We start from the raw sequence: 17687 nt of genomic DNA, 5'->3' as shown, positions 1-17687 counted from the left end.
TTACAGGGTGTACAAAGGATGCTCTCAACATCAACCATTTCAGAGATGATCATAAGTATACAAAGCGGGGACCAGAGGCTGAGATAGAAAATCAGTTTAATCCAGGTAATGATCACTTTACAAATTATTTTTTTTGTACAAAATCAGAAGTTTTATATTTGTAATGGTTGCAGCAAGCAAACTGCTTTTCTAAAGGAAAATCCCCAGTAGTATAACTATATTCCCCTGAAGACCTTTTTTTTTTTGAAGACGTTTTTGAGCCAAGCTTTTTTTTTTTTTTTTTATTCAGTTCAGAATGTTTGAACTCTGCTCAGAGATTTTAATGTTTCCTGTAATTTTCCTTCTACTGCCATCAACAAGCTGCTTTAAAGTGCTCATATGCTTTTTGGCTTTTTCCCTTTCCTTTATTGTATTATATATCTTTTTTTTTTGTGCCCTATAGGCTTACAAAGTGAAAAAGCCCAAGTCCACCCCAAAGGAACTTATCATCTCCAACAGAAAACACTGTTCACAAACTGCTCCAAACAGATCTATTGTAGTCCAGCCTTTACTTCCGTTAGAAGTGAGATGCCTCTGTAGCTAAAACGGAGAGCTCAACACACAGGATGAAAAGAGGAGCTGCAGCAATGTGCAGTACAACAACAATATGGTGTTTTTTGAAAATTAAACCATGTAAACCTATTCTGGTTAAACCTATTACGATATAACTACAAATACAATTATGAACCTGAAAATGAGCATAATATGAGCACTTTAAGATGCAGGACTGCTGCTGCTGCACACACATTCACGCTTCATGTGAGAATGCCAGCACAAGGTTTCAGTATCCTCAAAATACTGAAGCTTGTACAACAATTGTAACAGTGTGTAGGAGCAATTTGTCAACTGAGTGGCACAGCTAATAGACCATCTATATTTTGTTGAGACTTGAGAGTATACTGACAACCTTAAACAGTGCTCTCTGCTAAGATGAGTCTGCAGTCATTGTGATATTTATTGATTCAGAGGTCACTGATGATGGGATGGGGGTTCTCGTCAGTAAACTGTTCATTTGGATAGTGGAGAAGGGATATGTTGTATCCAGTGTAACAGCAGGAACTGCATTAGCAGTGATTGGGGGAAGAACAAAGTCAGACAGAGGCAGAGTTAGACCAGGGACCACACCTGGCTGGGTGAGCGGTGGAAGACCTGTGGAGCACAACAGAAACTGTTACCTACTACTGCATAGGTGACTTTGAAGTCATTACAGTAGAATACCCCATTTTTAAATTTGCCACATTTTTAGTGATAGCTATGTGATGTTCTTGTCTGTTTAGATGTGGTAGCTAACTACCTAGTATTATTTCAACTATAAATCGCCTTCATTCCTATGCTACATTTCCTGGAAAGGACATACCTCTGATGTAAAAGGTTGAATTAACTAATTGCTGATCGAATCTGACAATGCAATGTCTCAGTAGAAAAAACCTTTATACAGGTGTCTCTACAAACCGTTTAAAAAAAGAGCTACAGTTAATATGTATTTATATGATTGTCATCCAACAAATCCCATAAAAATGTGGTCGTAAGACCATTTGTTCCTACTGAAGACATGGTATCTTTGAAAACGGGTAAGAATGTTGTGTTTTTTAGCAAACGATACCAATTTTTTTTTAAAGACTTTAGTTTACTGGGCACAGCTGCAGAATGCTTTATAGGGTATTAAATCAAAATAAACTACAGTGCCCATGTATATCTCTATGAGGGAAAATGTCACTGTGCAACAATGTAGCTCACTGATGTGTTTTTGATAGTTGTTGGACAACAATGGAGGTCTATGGCGAAGAACAATGATTTATACCATGCTTTGTTCTACACATGCACTACTTGTTAGTACAATCAATTCATCCTAGGTTTTGGTCTTTTCATGGGATTTATGGACAATAACAAAATAGAATAACACCAGACTTATCCTTTTAAGATAATTTACAACTCACCCAAGCACATCCCAGAGAACAAAACAGTACCTGCATGTTGTAATCCACCAACTCCAGGTGGTAATACGTGGCCCATGTCTGGCAAGGTGATGTTTAGATTTGGTAAATGAGGAAAGGGTGGAAGACCTCCAGGGAAGGGCATTAAACCTGTGCAACAAATATAAATAGACAATTATAGGTTGGCAGGCTAATGTCATGAAAGTTTGGCTTCAGAGTAGCTGGCTTTGGCACCACACCAGGGGGGCTATAACCTCCCAAAATGATTTCTACTAACCTGGTAGTGTGGCAGCAGGATTGACAGACAAGGGAGCGCTTTGTGAGGAGGGGCTGTGACTGGACAGTGGAACGGTAGGAGCTCCTGAAACCATTTTTAACAAAACTTGTATTGCAATAGCTAGGTCAACCTCACATCACTTCAAACAGGATATTTGATCTTTGATTTTGATCAGATATTATAGTGTACCTGTCTGTAGATTGCTAACGACAGCAGTCAGGTTAGAGCTGACTGACAAGCCGGCGAGAGACTGCTCTAATCCAGTCGAAGCAGAAGAAGACACAGCAACTGGAACCGTTGGAATAACAGCAGAGAGATGGACCTGGTAACCAAAATTACATTGTCTCTCAGTAAATGTTCACTCAATTTGGAAGCAATTATTTCTTTGTTTAAGATGCCAAGCTACCTCTGTGAAGCCATCTTTAGTTGGTTCGCTGGGAGTCTGTGCAGGGAAACAGATTTTCTTGCCATCTCCAAATGGCAGTGTAGGTATCCTGTGCAGGTAGCCATAGCCAATCCCACATCCTAGACTAAAGAGACCAAAATACTGTGAGGGGAAATGTCCACATACTTCACAGTAGCCTTAAAGCGATAGTGCGTAGTTTCTGTCGCCCCATAAGGAATTCTAAGTAATGACAACAATACTATCGGCGCATTCACATGATGTCACCCTCACCCTTCCTCCACACAGTTGCTAATAGCTATTAACCCGTCAAATCAAGATGCACACGGAGGATTAAAAAAACATGATGGACTCTTAAGAAGAGGTAATTATCTTATATTTTTTATGTCCTCTTCATCTCCAAAGCTGAACGCTGCTGTTGTTCTTTCTCAGCAACGACGTAAAACGCATTACTCGAGCTTCTGCGCACGAAAGTGGCCAGGCTACACCATTTTGTAAACATAGCCATACTGATAAATACAGAGAGAGAGAGAGAGTTTTGTGGAGCTGTTAGGCTTAATCGCTTTGTATCAACTAATTTGGCAATGGCTTGAATGTAATAGGCGTTCAATAATATAAAATAGTTGCACACTATAGCTTTAAAGATTAAATAAAAGGAAAAACTTCCACTCTGGGGGATCCAAATGACAAGACGTGACTTTAAAAAACAAATCAATTCAATTTTTGTCGGGTTAATAGCATGCTACAATATAAAACCCTGTCCAGTCAGTGTCTTTTTCACAGATGTCATTAAACAAGGCAATCTTTCACTTTACATTTAATTCTAAGCTTCCATTCATTCCACAACATTTACTCAGAAAAGCAAGAGGTTCTTAAACTAAATTAAGGCAACATACATTTCAATAAACTGGAAAAATAAGACAAGTTTGTATAAATATAAAATGCAGAAGAAAAAAAAACAAAATATCCAAATGCTAATTGTAAAATGTATGTAAATAAATGTGAACTTTATATAAATGCGTCATGAAAATTATAATTAATTATTAATAATTCAACCAAGAACCGAAAATAAACTAAAAGAAAATTACCAAACTGAAGACAAATTCTGGACTGAAAAAGTCCAGAATATCTGCAAATTAAACATGAAAACCCAATACTACTTTTTTCAAGTTGTGAAAAGTGTTTTGACCAACACCTCTTCAAATGTTGCCATTTAAAGTTGATGTTTAGGAGGTGTGTGTTAGTCATGAAGCAAAGGTTGAGGGCTAGATTTGTACCTGGAACATTATTTCAACGTACTGTATGTGCCTTAGCCAGTCCAAAAGGACTGTTTAATGCGTTCTTAAAGGGTTTCATAAGTGCCAAAATATTCCTAACTGATAGAAAACAATCCATGGCTTTCTAGCAACACAAGTAAAATTCAGACTGTCATACCTGCCCTCTCCACCCCAGTCACAGTTTGGAGTGATGACCACCTCCCGGCTGTTGTCTGTATCTGTGTTGTAAACATACAGCTTCAACTCCTTCCCTTCATGGGTTTCAACCACGGAGAAAAGATCTTCAGTCTATTGAAAGAGCAGAGATACAAGGCGGGTCAACCTGTTGCAAACTTTAAATCAACGTTACTACTGATCTGCAAAGCAAGTACCTCATTCATGACGGTGTCCGCTCCTATAATGTAGTCAGTGTGTGACCTCAAACCAGCCAGGGCTGCAGGAGAGTTTGGTTCTACTTCCTGAACTCCAACAACACGTATAAACATATTAGGTGATCGCAATAACTTCTGAAAAAAAGCTTATTTATGTTGACCTTTGAATGTGATTTTACACTTTGTTACTTATTACTTTTAATGAACAATTTGCAATTACATGTATAAAATACAGATACAACCTATATATAAAACATGTAAAGTATGTTTTGCGAAATCTGCAATGCTCAGTATACAGTATTTATCAACCTTTCATGATAATTCCTCATCAGACTGCACTCACCAAGACATGCCAAACATTTTCATTGGCTCCTTCAAAGCTGCAGAAGCGAATGCTGACTCCCAGAAGCCCCTGGCCACCCCACATGTTGCTGGGTGTGACTGTTGTCTCCCTCACTGCCAGTGTCTTGCTACTGTATAACAGTATCTTGATGGGCTTCTCCACGTTCATCTTCAGCAACTCTTTTAGGGTGTCGTTGTCCTTGTTCTATCAGATATCAAAATATTTACATCATCTGTCATAACACAGCAAAGCAGGTCCAATAGCTGCAGCAAGTTTTATTAATGTCATATTAGTAAACTTACCAGTCTAGTGTCACAAATGGAAATGAGGAAATCAAAGAATGGCTCCAGTCCTGCACGGTGACCAGGGGAATTCTCTTGCACCTGTATAATCATGAAGATAGGACAATAAAGCCTTACAAACAGTGAATATGGTCAGACACTAATGTGAAATTGTTAATTCTGAGATGTAGCTAGGGGATGAATAATTACAGCTGATGGTCAGAAGGTGTCAGTTAAAGCCAATGAAATGTCAGGAAAACAAATCAGGCAGGTAGAGACAGAGTAAAAAAATTATCATAATGCTGGAATGCCATCATCTGCTGGATGTTTACACTCAGTGGCCACTTTGATAGGTACACCAGCACATCTGCTCATATAATATTAACTCATTACAACAGTGCCAGTATAAGAGCATCTCTGAACGACAACACGAGGACCTGGGAGTGGATGGCTACAGCAGCTGAAGACCACAGCGGGAAACTGAGGCTACAGTGGGTACAGGCTCACCAAAACTGGACAGTAGAAGACTGTAAAAACATTTTTCTGGTCTAACGAATATCGATTTCTGAATGAAAATGTCAGGACATCAACCCTATTCTCAGTCTCTCAAAAATCAAATGGTTGAGAGCAATGGTTCCCAACCTGGGGGTCAGGACCCCTCAAGTGGTGACGAGATACTTTGAAGGTATAATTGTTTTCATTTGAAGAGATTACTATTATAAAGAAAGTGTTTTGTATGATCAGTGAAGTATTAGCCATCTGTCTTTTAAATTAAATAGAGTGAGACAGTTCATTCTGGAATTTGTGATTTAGAATATTGTATTTTGTGAATACATTGTGTAGTTATTGGGATCCTGATGTGTGTACATATATATGATATAATAAATGAGTTAATGTTTGTTGTATGAGAGTGAATTATTGTTATTATTTCTGAAATACTGTTATTGGGATTTTCAAATTATATTTTGTATTGTATACTGATCCAACTAGTTCAGTTGGACCAATGTCTGATGTTAGAGCAAACTTGCAGTGAAGAAACCAACAGACTTATCTTTTAATCTGTAACAACTTGTTGACTGACATTTGCTAATGTCCTAAGAAGTATGACTGTTGATGGTTATTGTTGATTTTGTTTAGATGTGCCGAATTGTAATTGTATAAGTGATTATTGGTCGGGCTGTTGAGCTTTGTCAGCCACAGCTGTCACTTGTTGCCATAGCAACTCCTTACATCCTCCTTAGCTTTGTAGAGATCGTGGGAATCCCGCACATATAAACACAGAACTGCTTTGCTAGCTCCATCGTGTTGTAACTAAGATATCTGCTGAAAAAAATATTTTTCCATCGACAGATTTAGCTCCTGTATGTCCGCGAACTTCACACGTAGCAGCTATTTTTAACATAGCGCCGAGTCACCGGCTGATGTGATCCAAATATTTCCAGTTAAGTCCAGAGCGTTGTAACAAGGGGTTTAATCCGATTAATCACTTTATATAAGGTGTGCTCAAATGGCTCTCAGGGTGCTGTAATGCTGATTTCACCATGTTCTAAATGTCTAGTTTAACAATCAGATTGCCTGGTCGGATCTACTTGTTGAGTAATGTCTAGTATTAACAATATTACTAAATAATAATAATCATAAAAAAATAACAATATACATATTTTGAATTGTATGCCTTATGTCTGCTGAATCTCTATTTTTTGGATTGTAACATTACAGTGGAAACCAAACTCACAGCTCGATCCCCGCGAGCTCGATCGACTAGTTGAGCCTGCTGGGTCTGTAACACGTTCATTCACCAATCAAAAGCTTTAACCCGCCTCCTGACTTTTGATGACTGAAGTTGACAGATGTATTTTGTAACCTGCAGCAAGTAACGCTATTGATAAATAGCGTTAGTAATAAGAGGATAAATAAATAAATAAATAAATGTATAAATAAGTTTAAAAGTAAATACAATTATAAATAAAAGTATAAATGTATAGATAAATGTATACATTTAGAAAATGAATCATATAATTATACATTATTTACTCATTTATTTAGTTATGGCCCTTTAATCCCTCCATAGTCTTTGCCTCTGAAATCCTGGACAAATGTGCTAAAGAGTCCTATTCAGTTTCTTATTCAAAACAGACTTGACACACAGGCCAATTCCAATACCTCAACTCAAGGTATCTGCCAATACAGAGTAGGTTACTGATCCAATACTCACTAGTGCCCTCTTTATCCTACATTAATGATCTGTATAAGATCTGTAGCTACATGGAACTCATTAAAATTGTTTTTATGTAGCCTAACATAACATGAGGGATTATGTTGTGGTACTACAAATTGAGTTGGTGGTCTGTCATGATGACACACAGAATGTTATAATGACATTGGCAGACACGGTATCGCCCCATAATCTCTTTAATGCAGGGATCTTCAACAGGTCCAGGACCCCTAGGGGGTCCTCAGAGTCAATGCAGGGGGGCCTCCAAATTATTGTTAATTTTTGAAAGTTTTTTCAAAAATTAAAGTCTTAAAATAGCAAATATAAATCCCCACTGCTTACATAGGTAAGTTTAGGTAGTCACTAAAGCCATCCACAGATACACTCTTAAAGATGCAGTAGGTAAGACATATAAAACTAACTTTCTGTCATATTTGCTGAAACTGACCCTATGTTCCAGTAGAACTACATGAAGCAGGTCATTTTAAAAAAGAAATCCGGCTCCTCTGGCACCACCTACAGCCTGTAGTGCGATCTGCAAAAATCCACAGCTCCCTGTCTAACTGTGTGTCAATCACTGCTCATGCACAGGCATTCATTCTCCCTTGTGGGGGGAGGGGCTTAGGAGATCGTTTTTGGGCTTTAGCGGAAAGGGGGGGGAGGGACTGAGAAGTTGTCGATGTTCAAATTTTTTGGCTAAGTCCTGGATCTTCACAGTCCTACCTACAGCACCTTTAACGATTCACTGTGCCACATGTATGTTTAACATAAAAGATGATTTATAAAATCAAACAATTATTAGGCTATTTTAATAGCTTAGTATTCTATGCAAAAAAAAAAAGGTATGTATAAAGATTTTAGGCAGACCTACACTATATTGTAGGCCCAGTTTAATATGCAACTTTATTTTATACAATATACGTAGTAGGGGGTCCCTGCTCTGTCTCTCTTTCAGTTAAGGGGTCCTTGGCTTAAAAATATTGAAGACCCCTGCTTTAATGCCCTTAATAAAGTCAGAATTAGTGTAACGTTACCGGATCAGTGGGTCCCTACATTTCCTTACCGGTTAATCTGGTTCCAGATTCTCAAATGTGAATATATGCTGGCTCTCTTATTCTTCTATGATAGTATCAATATATTAAGGTTTTGACTGTTTAGGTCCAAACTTTAGAAACATTGTAGCCTATAGCCTAGATAGAACTTTATTATTTCAACTTGTGGCCTTTATGAGGATCAGGGTTGGTCTCACAATAAAGTTGCTAAAATAACTAAAAGTCTCTGTAGACTATTTCCCTTATCTTTTGACTGTTGGTCAGTAAAAACAAGCTGTTTGAATATTTCAACTTTGGCTTTAGGGACATATTTGGGGCATTTTTCACTATTTTATAAACTGATCTGATGAAAATGAGATCTATGGAAACGGGAACGGGGCAAGTACATCGCCTTTTTGTTTTAATAATAACTACAAGGGTTTTCTAAATAAAGGTATACACACCCATCTTCACTGTTATTCTGGCTAACGTTAGGCTATAAAGAGGAAATCAGTGATGTTGTTATAACGACTGCGTACGCTTGAATAACTACTATGTCGAGTCATGTGCATTTATTTCAAAACAACCTGACAAATTAGCTAATACATGAATAGGTAAAGACAGTTCACGTATAACGCTCTCATATATATAATTATAATAACACACCTGAACGAGTGTGCTAACATGTTAGCTGCAGAGCCCTACTCTTCTGTCCCAGCAGCTAACAGATGGTCGCCTGCAGTAAAAAAGATGCGTTTCACCGGGACATGAAAACTGCTCTTACTCTGAGGACGTGGTAGCCTTCAGTTCCTCCACCCGGTATGTCGACGCTTTGAGAGCCTCCCATGTTTCCCTGAATGTGTGTATCAGTATCAGGGTGGGATAGCTGTACAGTCTGGTTAGCAGGCGGCACTTCGCCAGAACATCACCATAAGTGCCGTGTTTTCGTGTATTTTTCCTGCAGTTCCTGGTTCCCAGAACTTCCGCTGTTGCGCAACCCTCTGTGGGAGAGCTGTCTGATGACAGCATACATAGCTGCAGCCATACTGAATTGCTGGTTAAAATGTGTAAGAAGGTAAAGTTGTAGTGAATAAGAATGTCTTAAAAAAGCCAAATAATCCCAATATTGTATTCATATTTAGTTTAGCATCAGTTTTTACAAAAACATCAGTTTGACTGTTGCCGGCTTTTATTTGGATGAACTGAAAGAGTAATGAATGAGTTGGTAAAATGGGAAATGGGTGGGTCAGATTAGGAAATAGAGTGAAGAATTACCTCTTCAAAAGAGTCCATATGTTTTTTAATCCTCCGTGTCCTCCTTGGCAACTAATCCGTAAATAAGACTTTATTAACCATGGAAAGCAGCTGAATGGGATGAAGGATGCAAAATAAAGAGTAGCCTAAGAAATATAGGGGTTGAAATGTTTAGATATGCAACGCATTCTCATGAATGGGTCCGTATATTGTACGAAAATGTATGCACACCAAAACGTAAGATATCTAATGAAACTAGGAGACCACCGGCTGGTCCCGGCAGCTACGAGCTCCATGACGCCGAGCGGCAATTAGCCTACTAGTTGTTTAAGCCGCTACAGAGCTTTGTGATGCCGGCTACGAAAAAAGTGATTAAAAAAAGTCATAGAATAGTATATCGAAAAAATTGATAAAAAGTCATAGTATAGTATGTCGAAAAAAGTGATAAAAAAGGTCATAGTATAGTATGTCGAAAAAAGAGGGGATAAAAAGTCATAGTATAGCATGTCAAAAAAAGTGATAAAAAAAGTCATAGTATAGTATGTCGAAAAAAGTGAATAAAAAGTTTTAGTATAATATGTCGATGTATATCGAAAAAATTTATAAAAAGTCATAGTATAGTATGTCAAAAAAGGGATAAAAAGTCATAGTAGTTTGTCATTAAAAGTGATAAAGTCATAGTATAGCATGTCGAAAAAGTGATGAAAAAGTGTGGTGTGTGTGTGTGTGTGTGTGTGTGTGTGTGTGTGTGTGTGTGTGTGTGTGAGAGTGATAGATGGAAGTGGAGTTTAGTTTATCTGTGCTATCAGGGCCCTGCCTTTAGATGCTCAAAATATTAGTAAAACACCTTGGAATCCGGAGATGTGGTTGTTTGCTTGACTTTTAACTTGATTGGTTAATAGGATAGGAAGTACTTTACTCTCCTGCCCTTCCTCTCACCCCGCTCTCTTTGTGTGAGTGAGGATGGTGTTGGATTCATACTTGCTCTCTCTCTGCTCTCTTCTTCACAGTGACATTCATAGAGGAGAAGAATGCTGTTCTACAGAAGAAAGAAAATGAGGAGTTTGGCTTTGTCCTCCGGGGAGCCAAATTGAGATACACATACACACACATACACACACACACACACACACACACACACACACACACACACACACACACACACACACACACACACACACACATACACACACACACAAAGTTCTCATCAGAAACCGAACCCCGTCAAAAAGCCCAATATTGGGCCGAATACTGGGCCGAATATCTGCCGGATAAAATGACCAAAAAGTGATAAAGAAGTTTTAGTATAATATGTAGAAAAAAGTTATAAAAAGGTCATGGTATAGTATGTAGAAAAAAGTCATAGTTTAGCATGTTGAAAAGTCATAATATAGTAAATCAAATAAGTGATAAAAAAGTCATTATATAGTATGTCAAAAAAGTCATAGTATACTATGTCAAAAAAAGTGATAAAAAGGTGAAGTTAGCTGAGTGGGTAAAGTGATGGATTGCTAATCCTTTGTGTTCTGTATGCGTGGGTTTGAATCCTATCCTCCTCTGACTAGTGTCCATTATTCTGCTACGGTTACATGGCAACAATATAACTAGCTGCATTCAAACAACTCTTTTTGTAACAACGTTATCAGTTTCTCCCAGAGAAATGCTCATCCTAATATTGTTTTAGTATAGTATGTTGAAAAAAATCATAGTATAGTATGGCAAAAAAGTCAAAGTTCACTATATCAAAAAAAGTGATAAAAAGTCATAGTATAGTATGTTGAAAAAAATGATGAAAAAGTCATAGTATAGTATGTCGAAAAAAAGTGATAAAACAAAGTCATAGTATAGTATGTCAAAAAACCCATCAAAAAGTCATAGTATAGCATGTCAAAAAAGTCACAGTATACTATGTCTAAAAGAGTAATAAAAAAAATACGTCGAAAAAAGTCATAGAATTTTATATCGAAAAAAGTGCTACAAAAAAATCATGGTATAGTATGTCAAAAAAGCCATTTAAAAAGTCTTAGTATAGTGTGTCGAAAAAAAGTCATAGTATACAATGTCGAAAAAAGTGATAAAAAAGTAATTGTATAATATGTTGAAAAAAGGGGATAAAAAGTCATAGTATAGTATGTTGTTAATAGTGATAAAGTATAGTATGTCGAAAAAAGTCATAGTATATGTCGAAAAAAGTCATAGTATAATATGTCGAAAAAAGGGATAAAAAGTCATAGTATAGTATGTCGTTAAAAGTGATAAAGTCATAGTATAGCATGTCAAAAAAGTGATAAAAAAGACATAGTATAGTATGCCGACAAAAGTGATAAAAAAGTTTTAGTATAATATGTCAAAAAAGTCATAGAATAGTATATTGACAAAAAGTTATAGTATAGCATGTCAAAAAAGTGATAAAAAAGACATAGTATAGTATGTAGAAAAAAAGGCATAGTTTAGCATGTCGAAAAGTCATAATATAGTAAATCGAATAAGTGATAAAAAAGTAATTATATAGTATGTCGAAAAAGTCATAGTATACTATGTCAAAGAAAAGTGATAAGAAGGTAAAGTTGGCTGAGTGGTTAAGGTGTTGGATTCCTAATCCATTTTGCTCTGCACGTTTGGGTTCAAATCCCATCCTCCTCAGACTAGTGTCCTTTATTTCTGCTACGGTTACATGGCAGCAATATAACTATATATGTCAAAGAAAGTCTAGTAGAACATGCAAAGTCCACACAAAAAATGCTAAGTAGCAATAATAAATGCAGAAAAATCCTGAAAGCAACACAAACCTTAAACAGTGATAACACAAAAACTGTAAAAGATATCAAAAAAGCTGAATAAAGTCATAGTATAATATGTCAGAAAAAAAGTCATAGTATAGTATGTTGAAAAAAGGTGATAAAACAAAGTCATAGTATAGTATGTCAAAAAAAGTCATCAAAAAGTCACAGTATAGTATGTCAAAAACGTCTGCAGTATACTATGTCAAATTCCACACAAAAAATGCCCAGCCTAGACTGGGATCAAACCAAGGGTCATAGTCTACAGTTCCTTTTTAGCTAGTGGTTGTTGAAAAAAGTGCTAACCACTGAGCCACAGTCATGGTAGTAGTAGTATGTCTAAAACAAAAGTCATAACAAAAGTCATAGCGTAGTATGTCGAAAAATAGTTAAAGTATATGTCGAAAAAAAAGTGATTAATAGTCATAGTGTAGTATGTCGAAAAAAAGTCATAGTATATGTCGAAAAAAAGTCATAGTATAATATGTCGAAAAAAGTCATAGTAAAGTATGTCGAAATAAAAAAGTCATAGTATAGTATGTCGAAAAAGTGATAAAAGTCATAGTATAGTAGTCATAAAAAGTGATAAAGTCATAGAATAGTATATTGACAAAAAGTTATAGTATAGCATGTCAAAAAAGTGATAAAAAAGACATAGTATAGTATGCCGACAAAAGTGATAAAAAAGTTTTAGTATAATATGTCAAAAAAGTCATAGAATAGTATATTGACAAAAAGTTATAGTATAGTATGTTGAAAAAAGTGCTAAAAAGGTCATGGTATAGTATGTAGAAAAAAAGGCATAGTTTAGCATGTCGAAAAGTCATAATATAGTAAATCGAATAAGTGATAAAAAAGTAATTATATAGTATGTCGAAAAAGTCATAGTATACTATGTCAAAGAAAAGTGATAAGAAGGTAAAGTTGGCTGAGTGGTTAAGGTGTTGGATTCCTAATCCATTTTGCTCTGCACGTTTGGGTTCAAATCCCATCCTCCTCAGACTAGTGTCCTTTATTTTGCTACGGTTACATGGCAGCAATATAACTTTATATGTCAAAGAAAGTCTAGAAGAACATGCAAAGTCCACACAAAAAGTAAGTAGCAATAATAAATGCAGAAAAATCCTGAAAGCAACACAAACCTTAAACAGTGATAACACAAAAACTGTAAAAGATATCAAAAAGCTGAATAGTCATAGTATAATATGTCAGAAAAAGTTATAGTATAGTATGTTGAAAAAGGTGATAAAAAGTTGTAGTATAGTTTGTTGAAAAAAAGTCATGAAAAAGTCACAGTATAATATGTCAAAACGTCTGCAAGAACATGCAAATTCCACACAAAAATGCCCAGCCTGGACTGGGATCAAACCAAGGGTCATAGTCTGCAGTTCCTTTTTCGCTAGTGGTTGTTGGAGCAGTGCTAACCACTGAGCCACAGTCATGGTATAGTAGTAGTATGTCTAAAACAAAAGTCATAACAAATTCATAGCGTAGTATGTCGAAAAATAGTTAAAGTATTTCGAAAAAAAGTGATTAATAGTCATAGTGTAGTATGTCGAAAAAAATTTCATAGTATGTCAAAGAAAGTCTAGAAGAACATGCAAAGTCCACACAAAAAGTAAATACAATAATAAATGCAGAAAAATCCTGAAAGCAACACAAACCTTAAACAGTGATAACACAAAAACTGTAAAAGATATCAAAACGCTACATCATTTTCAGCTTTTCTAATAAAAAAAGTCATAGTATTTGATGTCGAAAAAAGTGAAAAAAAGTCATGGTGTAGTATGTCGAAAAAAGTCATCCATCCATCCATCCATCTTCGTCCACTTATCCGTGGTCGGGTCGCAGGGGCAGCAGCAAAAGTCATAGTCATATTATATCGAAAAATTTCATAGTATAGTATATTGAAAAAAGTGATAAAAAAGTCATAGTATATGTTGAAAAATGTCATAAAAAAGTCATAGTATAGTATTTTGAAAAAGTGATAAAAAAGTCATAGTATATGTTGAAAAATGTCATAAAAAAGTCATAGTATAGTATGTCAAATAAAGTCTGGAAGAACATGCAAACTCCACACAAAAATATATCAAAAAGCTAAATAATTTTCTAAGAGCTTAAGGTTTTGTGAATAGTTTAAAGTTTGAATGATGTCAGTAGTTGAAAGTATGTGGGAGGAGTAGCATTTCGAAGTGGAAGAAGCCTGAAGAGGATTTGAAGATTGCTCCATTGACTTTCAGTGTTAAAAGAAAAAAACTTAATATTTTAAAAAGTATACATGTTAAGAAAAGTTGAATACAAGCACAAATGTCCTTAAAGAGCTCAACATTTTGATATTTGAATAGTTTTTGTAGCTGAAGTAGCAGGTGACTGGAAGTCAAAAGGAAGAATCGGATAACAATACTGTGAATGCTGCTGAATCAGCATTCACACAATAATATTGCTACCTAGCAGTGTTACTTAAGCAATTATTTAATGACAGTGTCTGCACTCAGTTAGAGATCTGCCTACTTCCTGTAGTTTGTATTGTGTGGTATGCTGTAGTTTAGCTGCTTGAATGAGGTTGTGTGTGTGATCGGAGATGTATAGAATAATGACACCTTACCTTAGATTTTCTGGAAGATGAGTAATAAGCCTCTTAACAAGCATCTAATACCATTAACATAGCTGAGCGCTATCAGTGAAAACCTCAGCTTTATTTTTGAAAGTTTTTTTTTTATTCAGATCCTAGCTGCTTTTGATTTGATCATATAATCATGTCAGAGCAGAAACGAGAGCCGGGAGAGATGTGAAAGAATACAATTGTCTCTTTGATCAAACAGAGATAATAAGGGATATCATCAGTGCTATAAAGAACATGGGCTCAAGGAGTAGATTAATGCATATATAGTTGAATATCTCTGTAGTGCAGCAGCTCTTATCAAATAATTTGAAATAAACTTGGACAGCATTATGATTCTCCTCATCAATCATCAGTTATGCTGTCAGTCAGAGCTCACCTTGATTTTGTATCTCTGCAGGCTGCGCTGGATGATACTTAAAAGTGTTTTAAGCTTAAAATGCATCCTTATTCAAGAGAAGAGATCAAGCATTGTGTGATATATTCTGACAAGAAAATGTTGTTCTTGACACTGTGATCTGAGCCAACATTGAGATTCATATAATCACATTAGAATAATTATTTTAGTATCGTGCTCAAAATGATGACAGAGAAAAAGAAAGAACATTCTTAATTGATTTCACTGGAAATTAGAAATAAAATGTTATCTCAAAACATGTTGGAAAATCACCAAATTGATATGCCTTTTCAAATAACATATTCACCAATACAAATATAAAAAAGTGAGTACTTTAATTGCAAGACTATTTGATACAACAAAGGGATTAGTCTAAAGCCATGACATGCAGAACATGAACAACATCTTGGTGAACTGGTTGGTCTGGTTGGTTACTGCATCAACACTACAGCCTCAAAATCCACCACATAATTGCACCAATATCTCTGGAGACACTGATACAACACATATTTATGTTTTAGCTCACAAGACACGGATGTTGAAAGGAGCTCAGTGTGAGGAATATGTTCACCCTTTTCCCACATTTAGACAGGATTCACCTTGGAAGAAAAACAAAATATTGTTCTCTTATCTTTTCAGTTTCTAGTGGAGCATAGATTATCAACAATGGCACAAATCTGGATACACCCTAGGGTACCTGAACTACTCCCTTATGGTGTTTCCTGGCTAATTCAAGTGGGGTTTCAAAAGCATTTAGAGGTCAAACTTTTCACGTTACTTAATCATCATCATTTAACATTTAAGGAAAGAGCTGAAGTGTAAAACTAAAGTCAGTTTCTGAACATATACACAAGAACATACAATAACTTGTGAAGCTTCTGTGAAGGCACACAATGGCCTGCCTGTTTGTGAAACATTTAACATTCATATACTGCTTGGTGCTCATTTTGTGATCAATATGTTTAACTGTGAATTCTCAAAAGGACTAGTCATCTTGAGGCTTGTTTCCATCATTTGAGATTGTTGGCTCTCTTCTATTATTGTGTATAGGATATAGTAAGATATATGAATTTCTACCCTACTTTGACATTCATTATTATTAATTCATTAATTTTTTCTCTTTATTATAGATAGTAATATCAATGTTTAGACATGGAGCAGAAGCGATTAGTTGATTAACCGATTAGTCGATCGACAGAAAATTAATTGTCAAGTATTTGATTCATCATTTACGCTTCTCCAATGTGAGGATTTGCTGCTTTTTTTATAATCAGAAGATTAATTGATTATAAAATCAATAATTGGTTGCAGTCCTAATATCAATACCAAATTTGAAACTTACATCATTCATTGCTCCATTAACAGATCTTATTATCCATTATCTATTACCAGTGAGAAATAAACTTCACATGGTGACACTTGCTCCTTCAAATAAACTCTGTATTTCAGCAGGAGCTTGCTGACGCCTTAAAACTCTGCGATCACTGTTCTGGATAGCTCTCTCAGATTTATACTTCTTCAATTCTCCAAAGAATTTACAACTAAAGCTGCAAAGCACTGTACTTTGGTTCAGGTATTTATACCACAAGTCTGATGAGGCCAGGAAGACATTAACAAAGTGGCCAGAAATTGAAATGTCCATAATTTGATAAAATATCTAGGTCCACTTACTTGCTTGTGCACTGCGTTTCTACGGGTCGTCTAATAAATACATGCTCCGTGCTGACATAATGTACTCTGTTGTGCTGGGAGGCAGAGATTAAATGCTAAGTGAATTAGAAAAGCCTGCTTTAAGATGACAGAGCAGCAGAGGAAAACACCAGTACGAGTCATATCATTATTGTTGTTGTTTATCATTTTAATGTCAGCAACATCAGACACATGTTTCCTGTCCTGTGCTGCTGCCTCATAGTTCCTATTCAGGAAAGAGAAAACATCAGCTACCACACTTGAAAGCTTTAGAGCACTAGATTACTGTTGTGTGCTTAGAGGTTGTTTTGTTCATTTAGCACACATGATAGCAATCACCACACAGAGACTTGGTTAGTTGCAGTGTAATTGCTCCTGGGCTTATGCTTATTCCTTTAGAAAAATGTCCAACAGAGACATTTACTAGCAGCCTTTAAACTTTAACAAGTGCATTAGGTTTACACTCCCCAGCTATGAAGACAGCCAGGCAAGCTACAGTCTCTGGACTATTAATCTCCTGCTTAAAATGTACTTTCTGCCAAGATTAATCAAGCTGTGGACACACAGTCAATAAGAGGAGGCTATTTAGATAAGTGTAACCAATTATAATTTGGTAAGGTGTTACAGTTGATTCTGTTTTTTTTAATGTCAAGCATGCTTGCTACTTGAATTTAAGAACAAAATGAGCAGATTGCGGTGGCAAATTAACACCTTTTATAGCACAAGAACATTGTAACTATTGACCTTTAACTTGAACAAGTATTAGAGCAAAAATG

At 35.9% G+C, this 17687-nt stretch overlaps 1 protein-coding gene across 2 annotated transcripts; it reads right to left on the bottom strand.

Annotated features, from left to right (window-relative positions):
* Window positions 1–79: 79 nt before the first annotated feature.
* On the bottom strand, window positions 80–9152 carry LOC144525231 (Golgi reassembly-stacking protein 2-like). Of its 2 annotated transcripts, none has more exons than XM_078261861.1 (10): window positions 8956–9152; window positions 4947–5027; window positions 4645–4848; window positions 4302–4388; window positions 4088–4218; window positions 2657–2780; window positions 2440–2572; window positions 2251–2334; window positions 2007–2123; window positions 80–1188 (listed from the first exon to the last, which is right to left on the bottom strand). In XM_078261861.1, the coding sequence occupies exons 1-10, from the start codon at window positions 9016–9018 to the stop codon at window positions 965–967; spliced, it is 1248 nt and encodes a 415-aa protein (XP_078117987.1). In that variant the 5' UTR covers window positions 9019–9152; the 3' UTR covers window positions 80–964. The 2 variants fall into 2 exon arrangements, with proteins under 2 accessions (XP_078117987.1, XP_078117988.1); XM_078261862.1 differs by lacking the exon at window positions 8956–9152 and adding an exon at window positions 8838–8942.
* Between the last annotated feature and the right edge of the window lie 8535 nt (window positions 9153–17687).

Source organism: Sander vitreus, chromosome 11, assembly GCF_031162955.1.
Source record: "Sander vitreus isolate 19-12246 chromosome 11, sanVit1, whole genome shotgun sequence".
Taxonomy (NCBI): Eukaryota; Metazoa; Chordata; class Actinopteri; order Perciformes; family Percidae; genus Sander; species Sander vitreus.
Note: the sequence above shows the minus strand (reverse complement) of the source record. Positions and strands in the feature narration are given on the sequence as shown.

What these genes read in the sequence shown, in the direction of transcription:
- LOC144525231 (XM_078261861.1), bottom strand. Translation starts at nt 9,018, where the DNA reads ATGGGAGGCTCTCAAAGCGTCGACATACCGGGTGGAGGAACTGAAGGC. An exon ending in CGTTAGCAATCTACAGACAG is followed by an intron (nt 2,335 to 2,439) that starts GTACACTATAAT and finishes AAATGGTTTCAG; the next exon opens with GAGCTCCTACCGTTCCACTG. An exon ending in TGGTGGATTACAACATGCAG is followed by an intron (nt 1,189 to 2,006) that starts GTACTGTTTTGT and finishes TGTGCTCCACAG; the next exon opens with GTCTTCCACCGCTCACCCAG.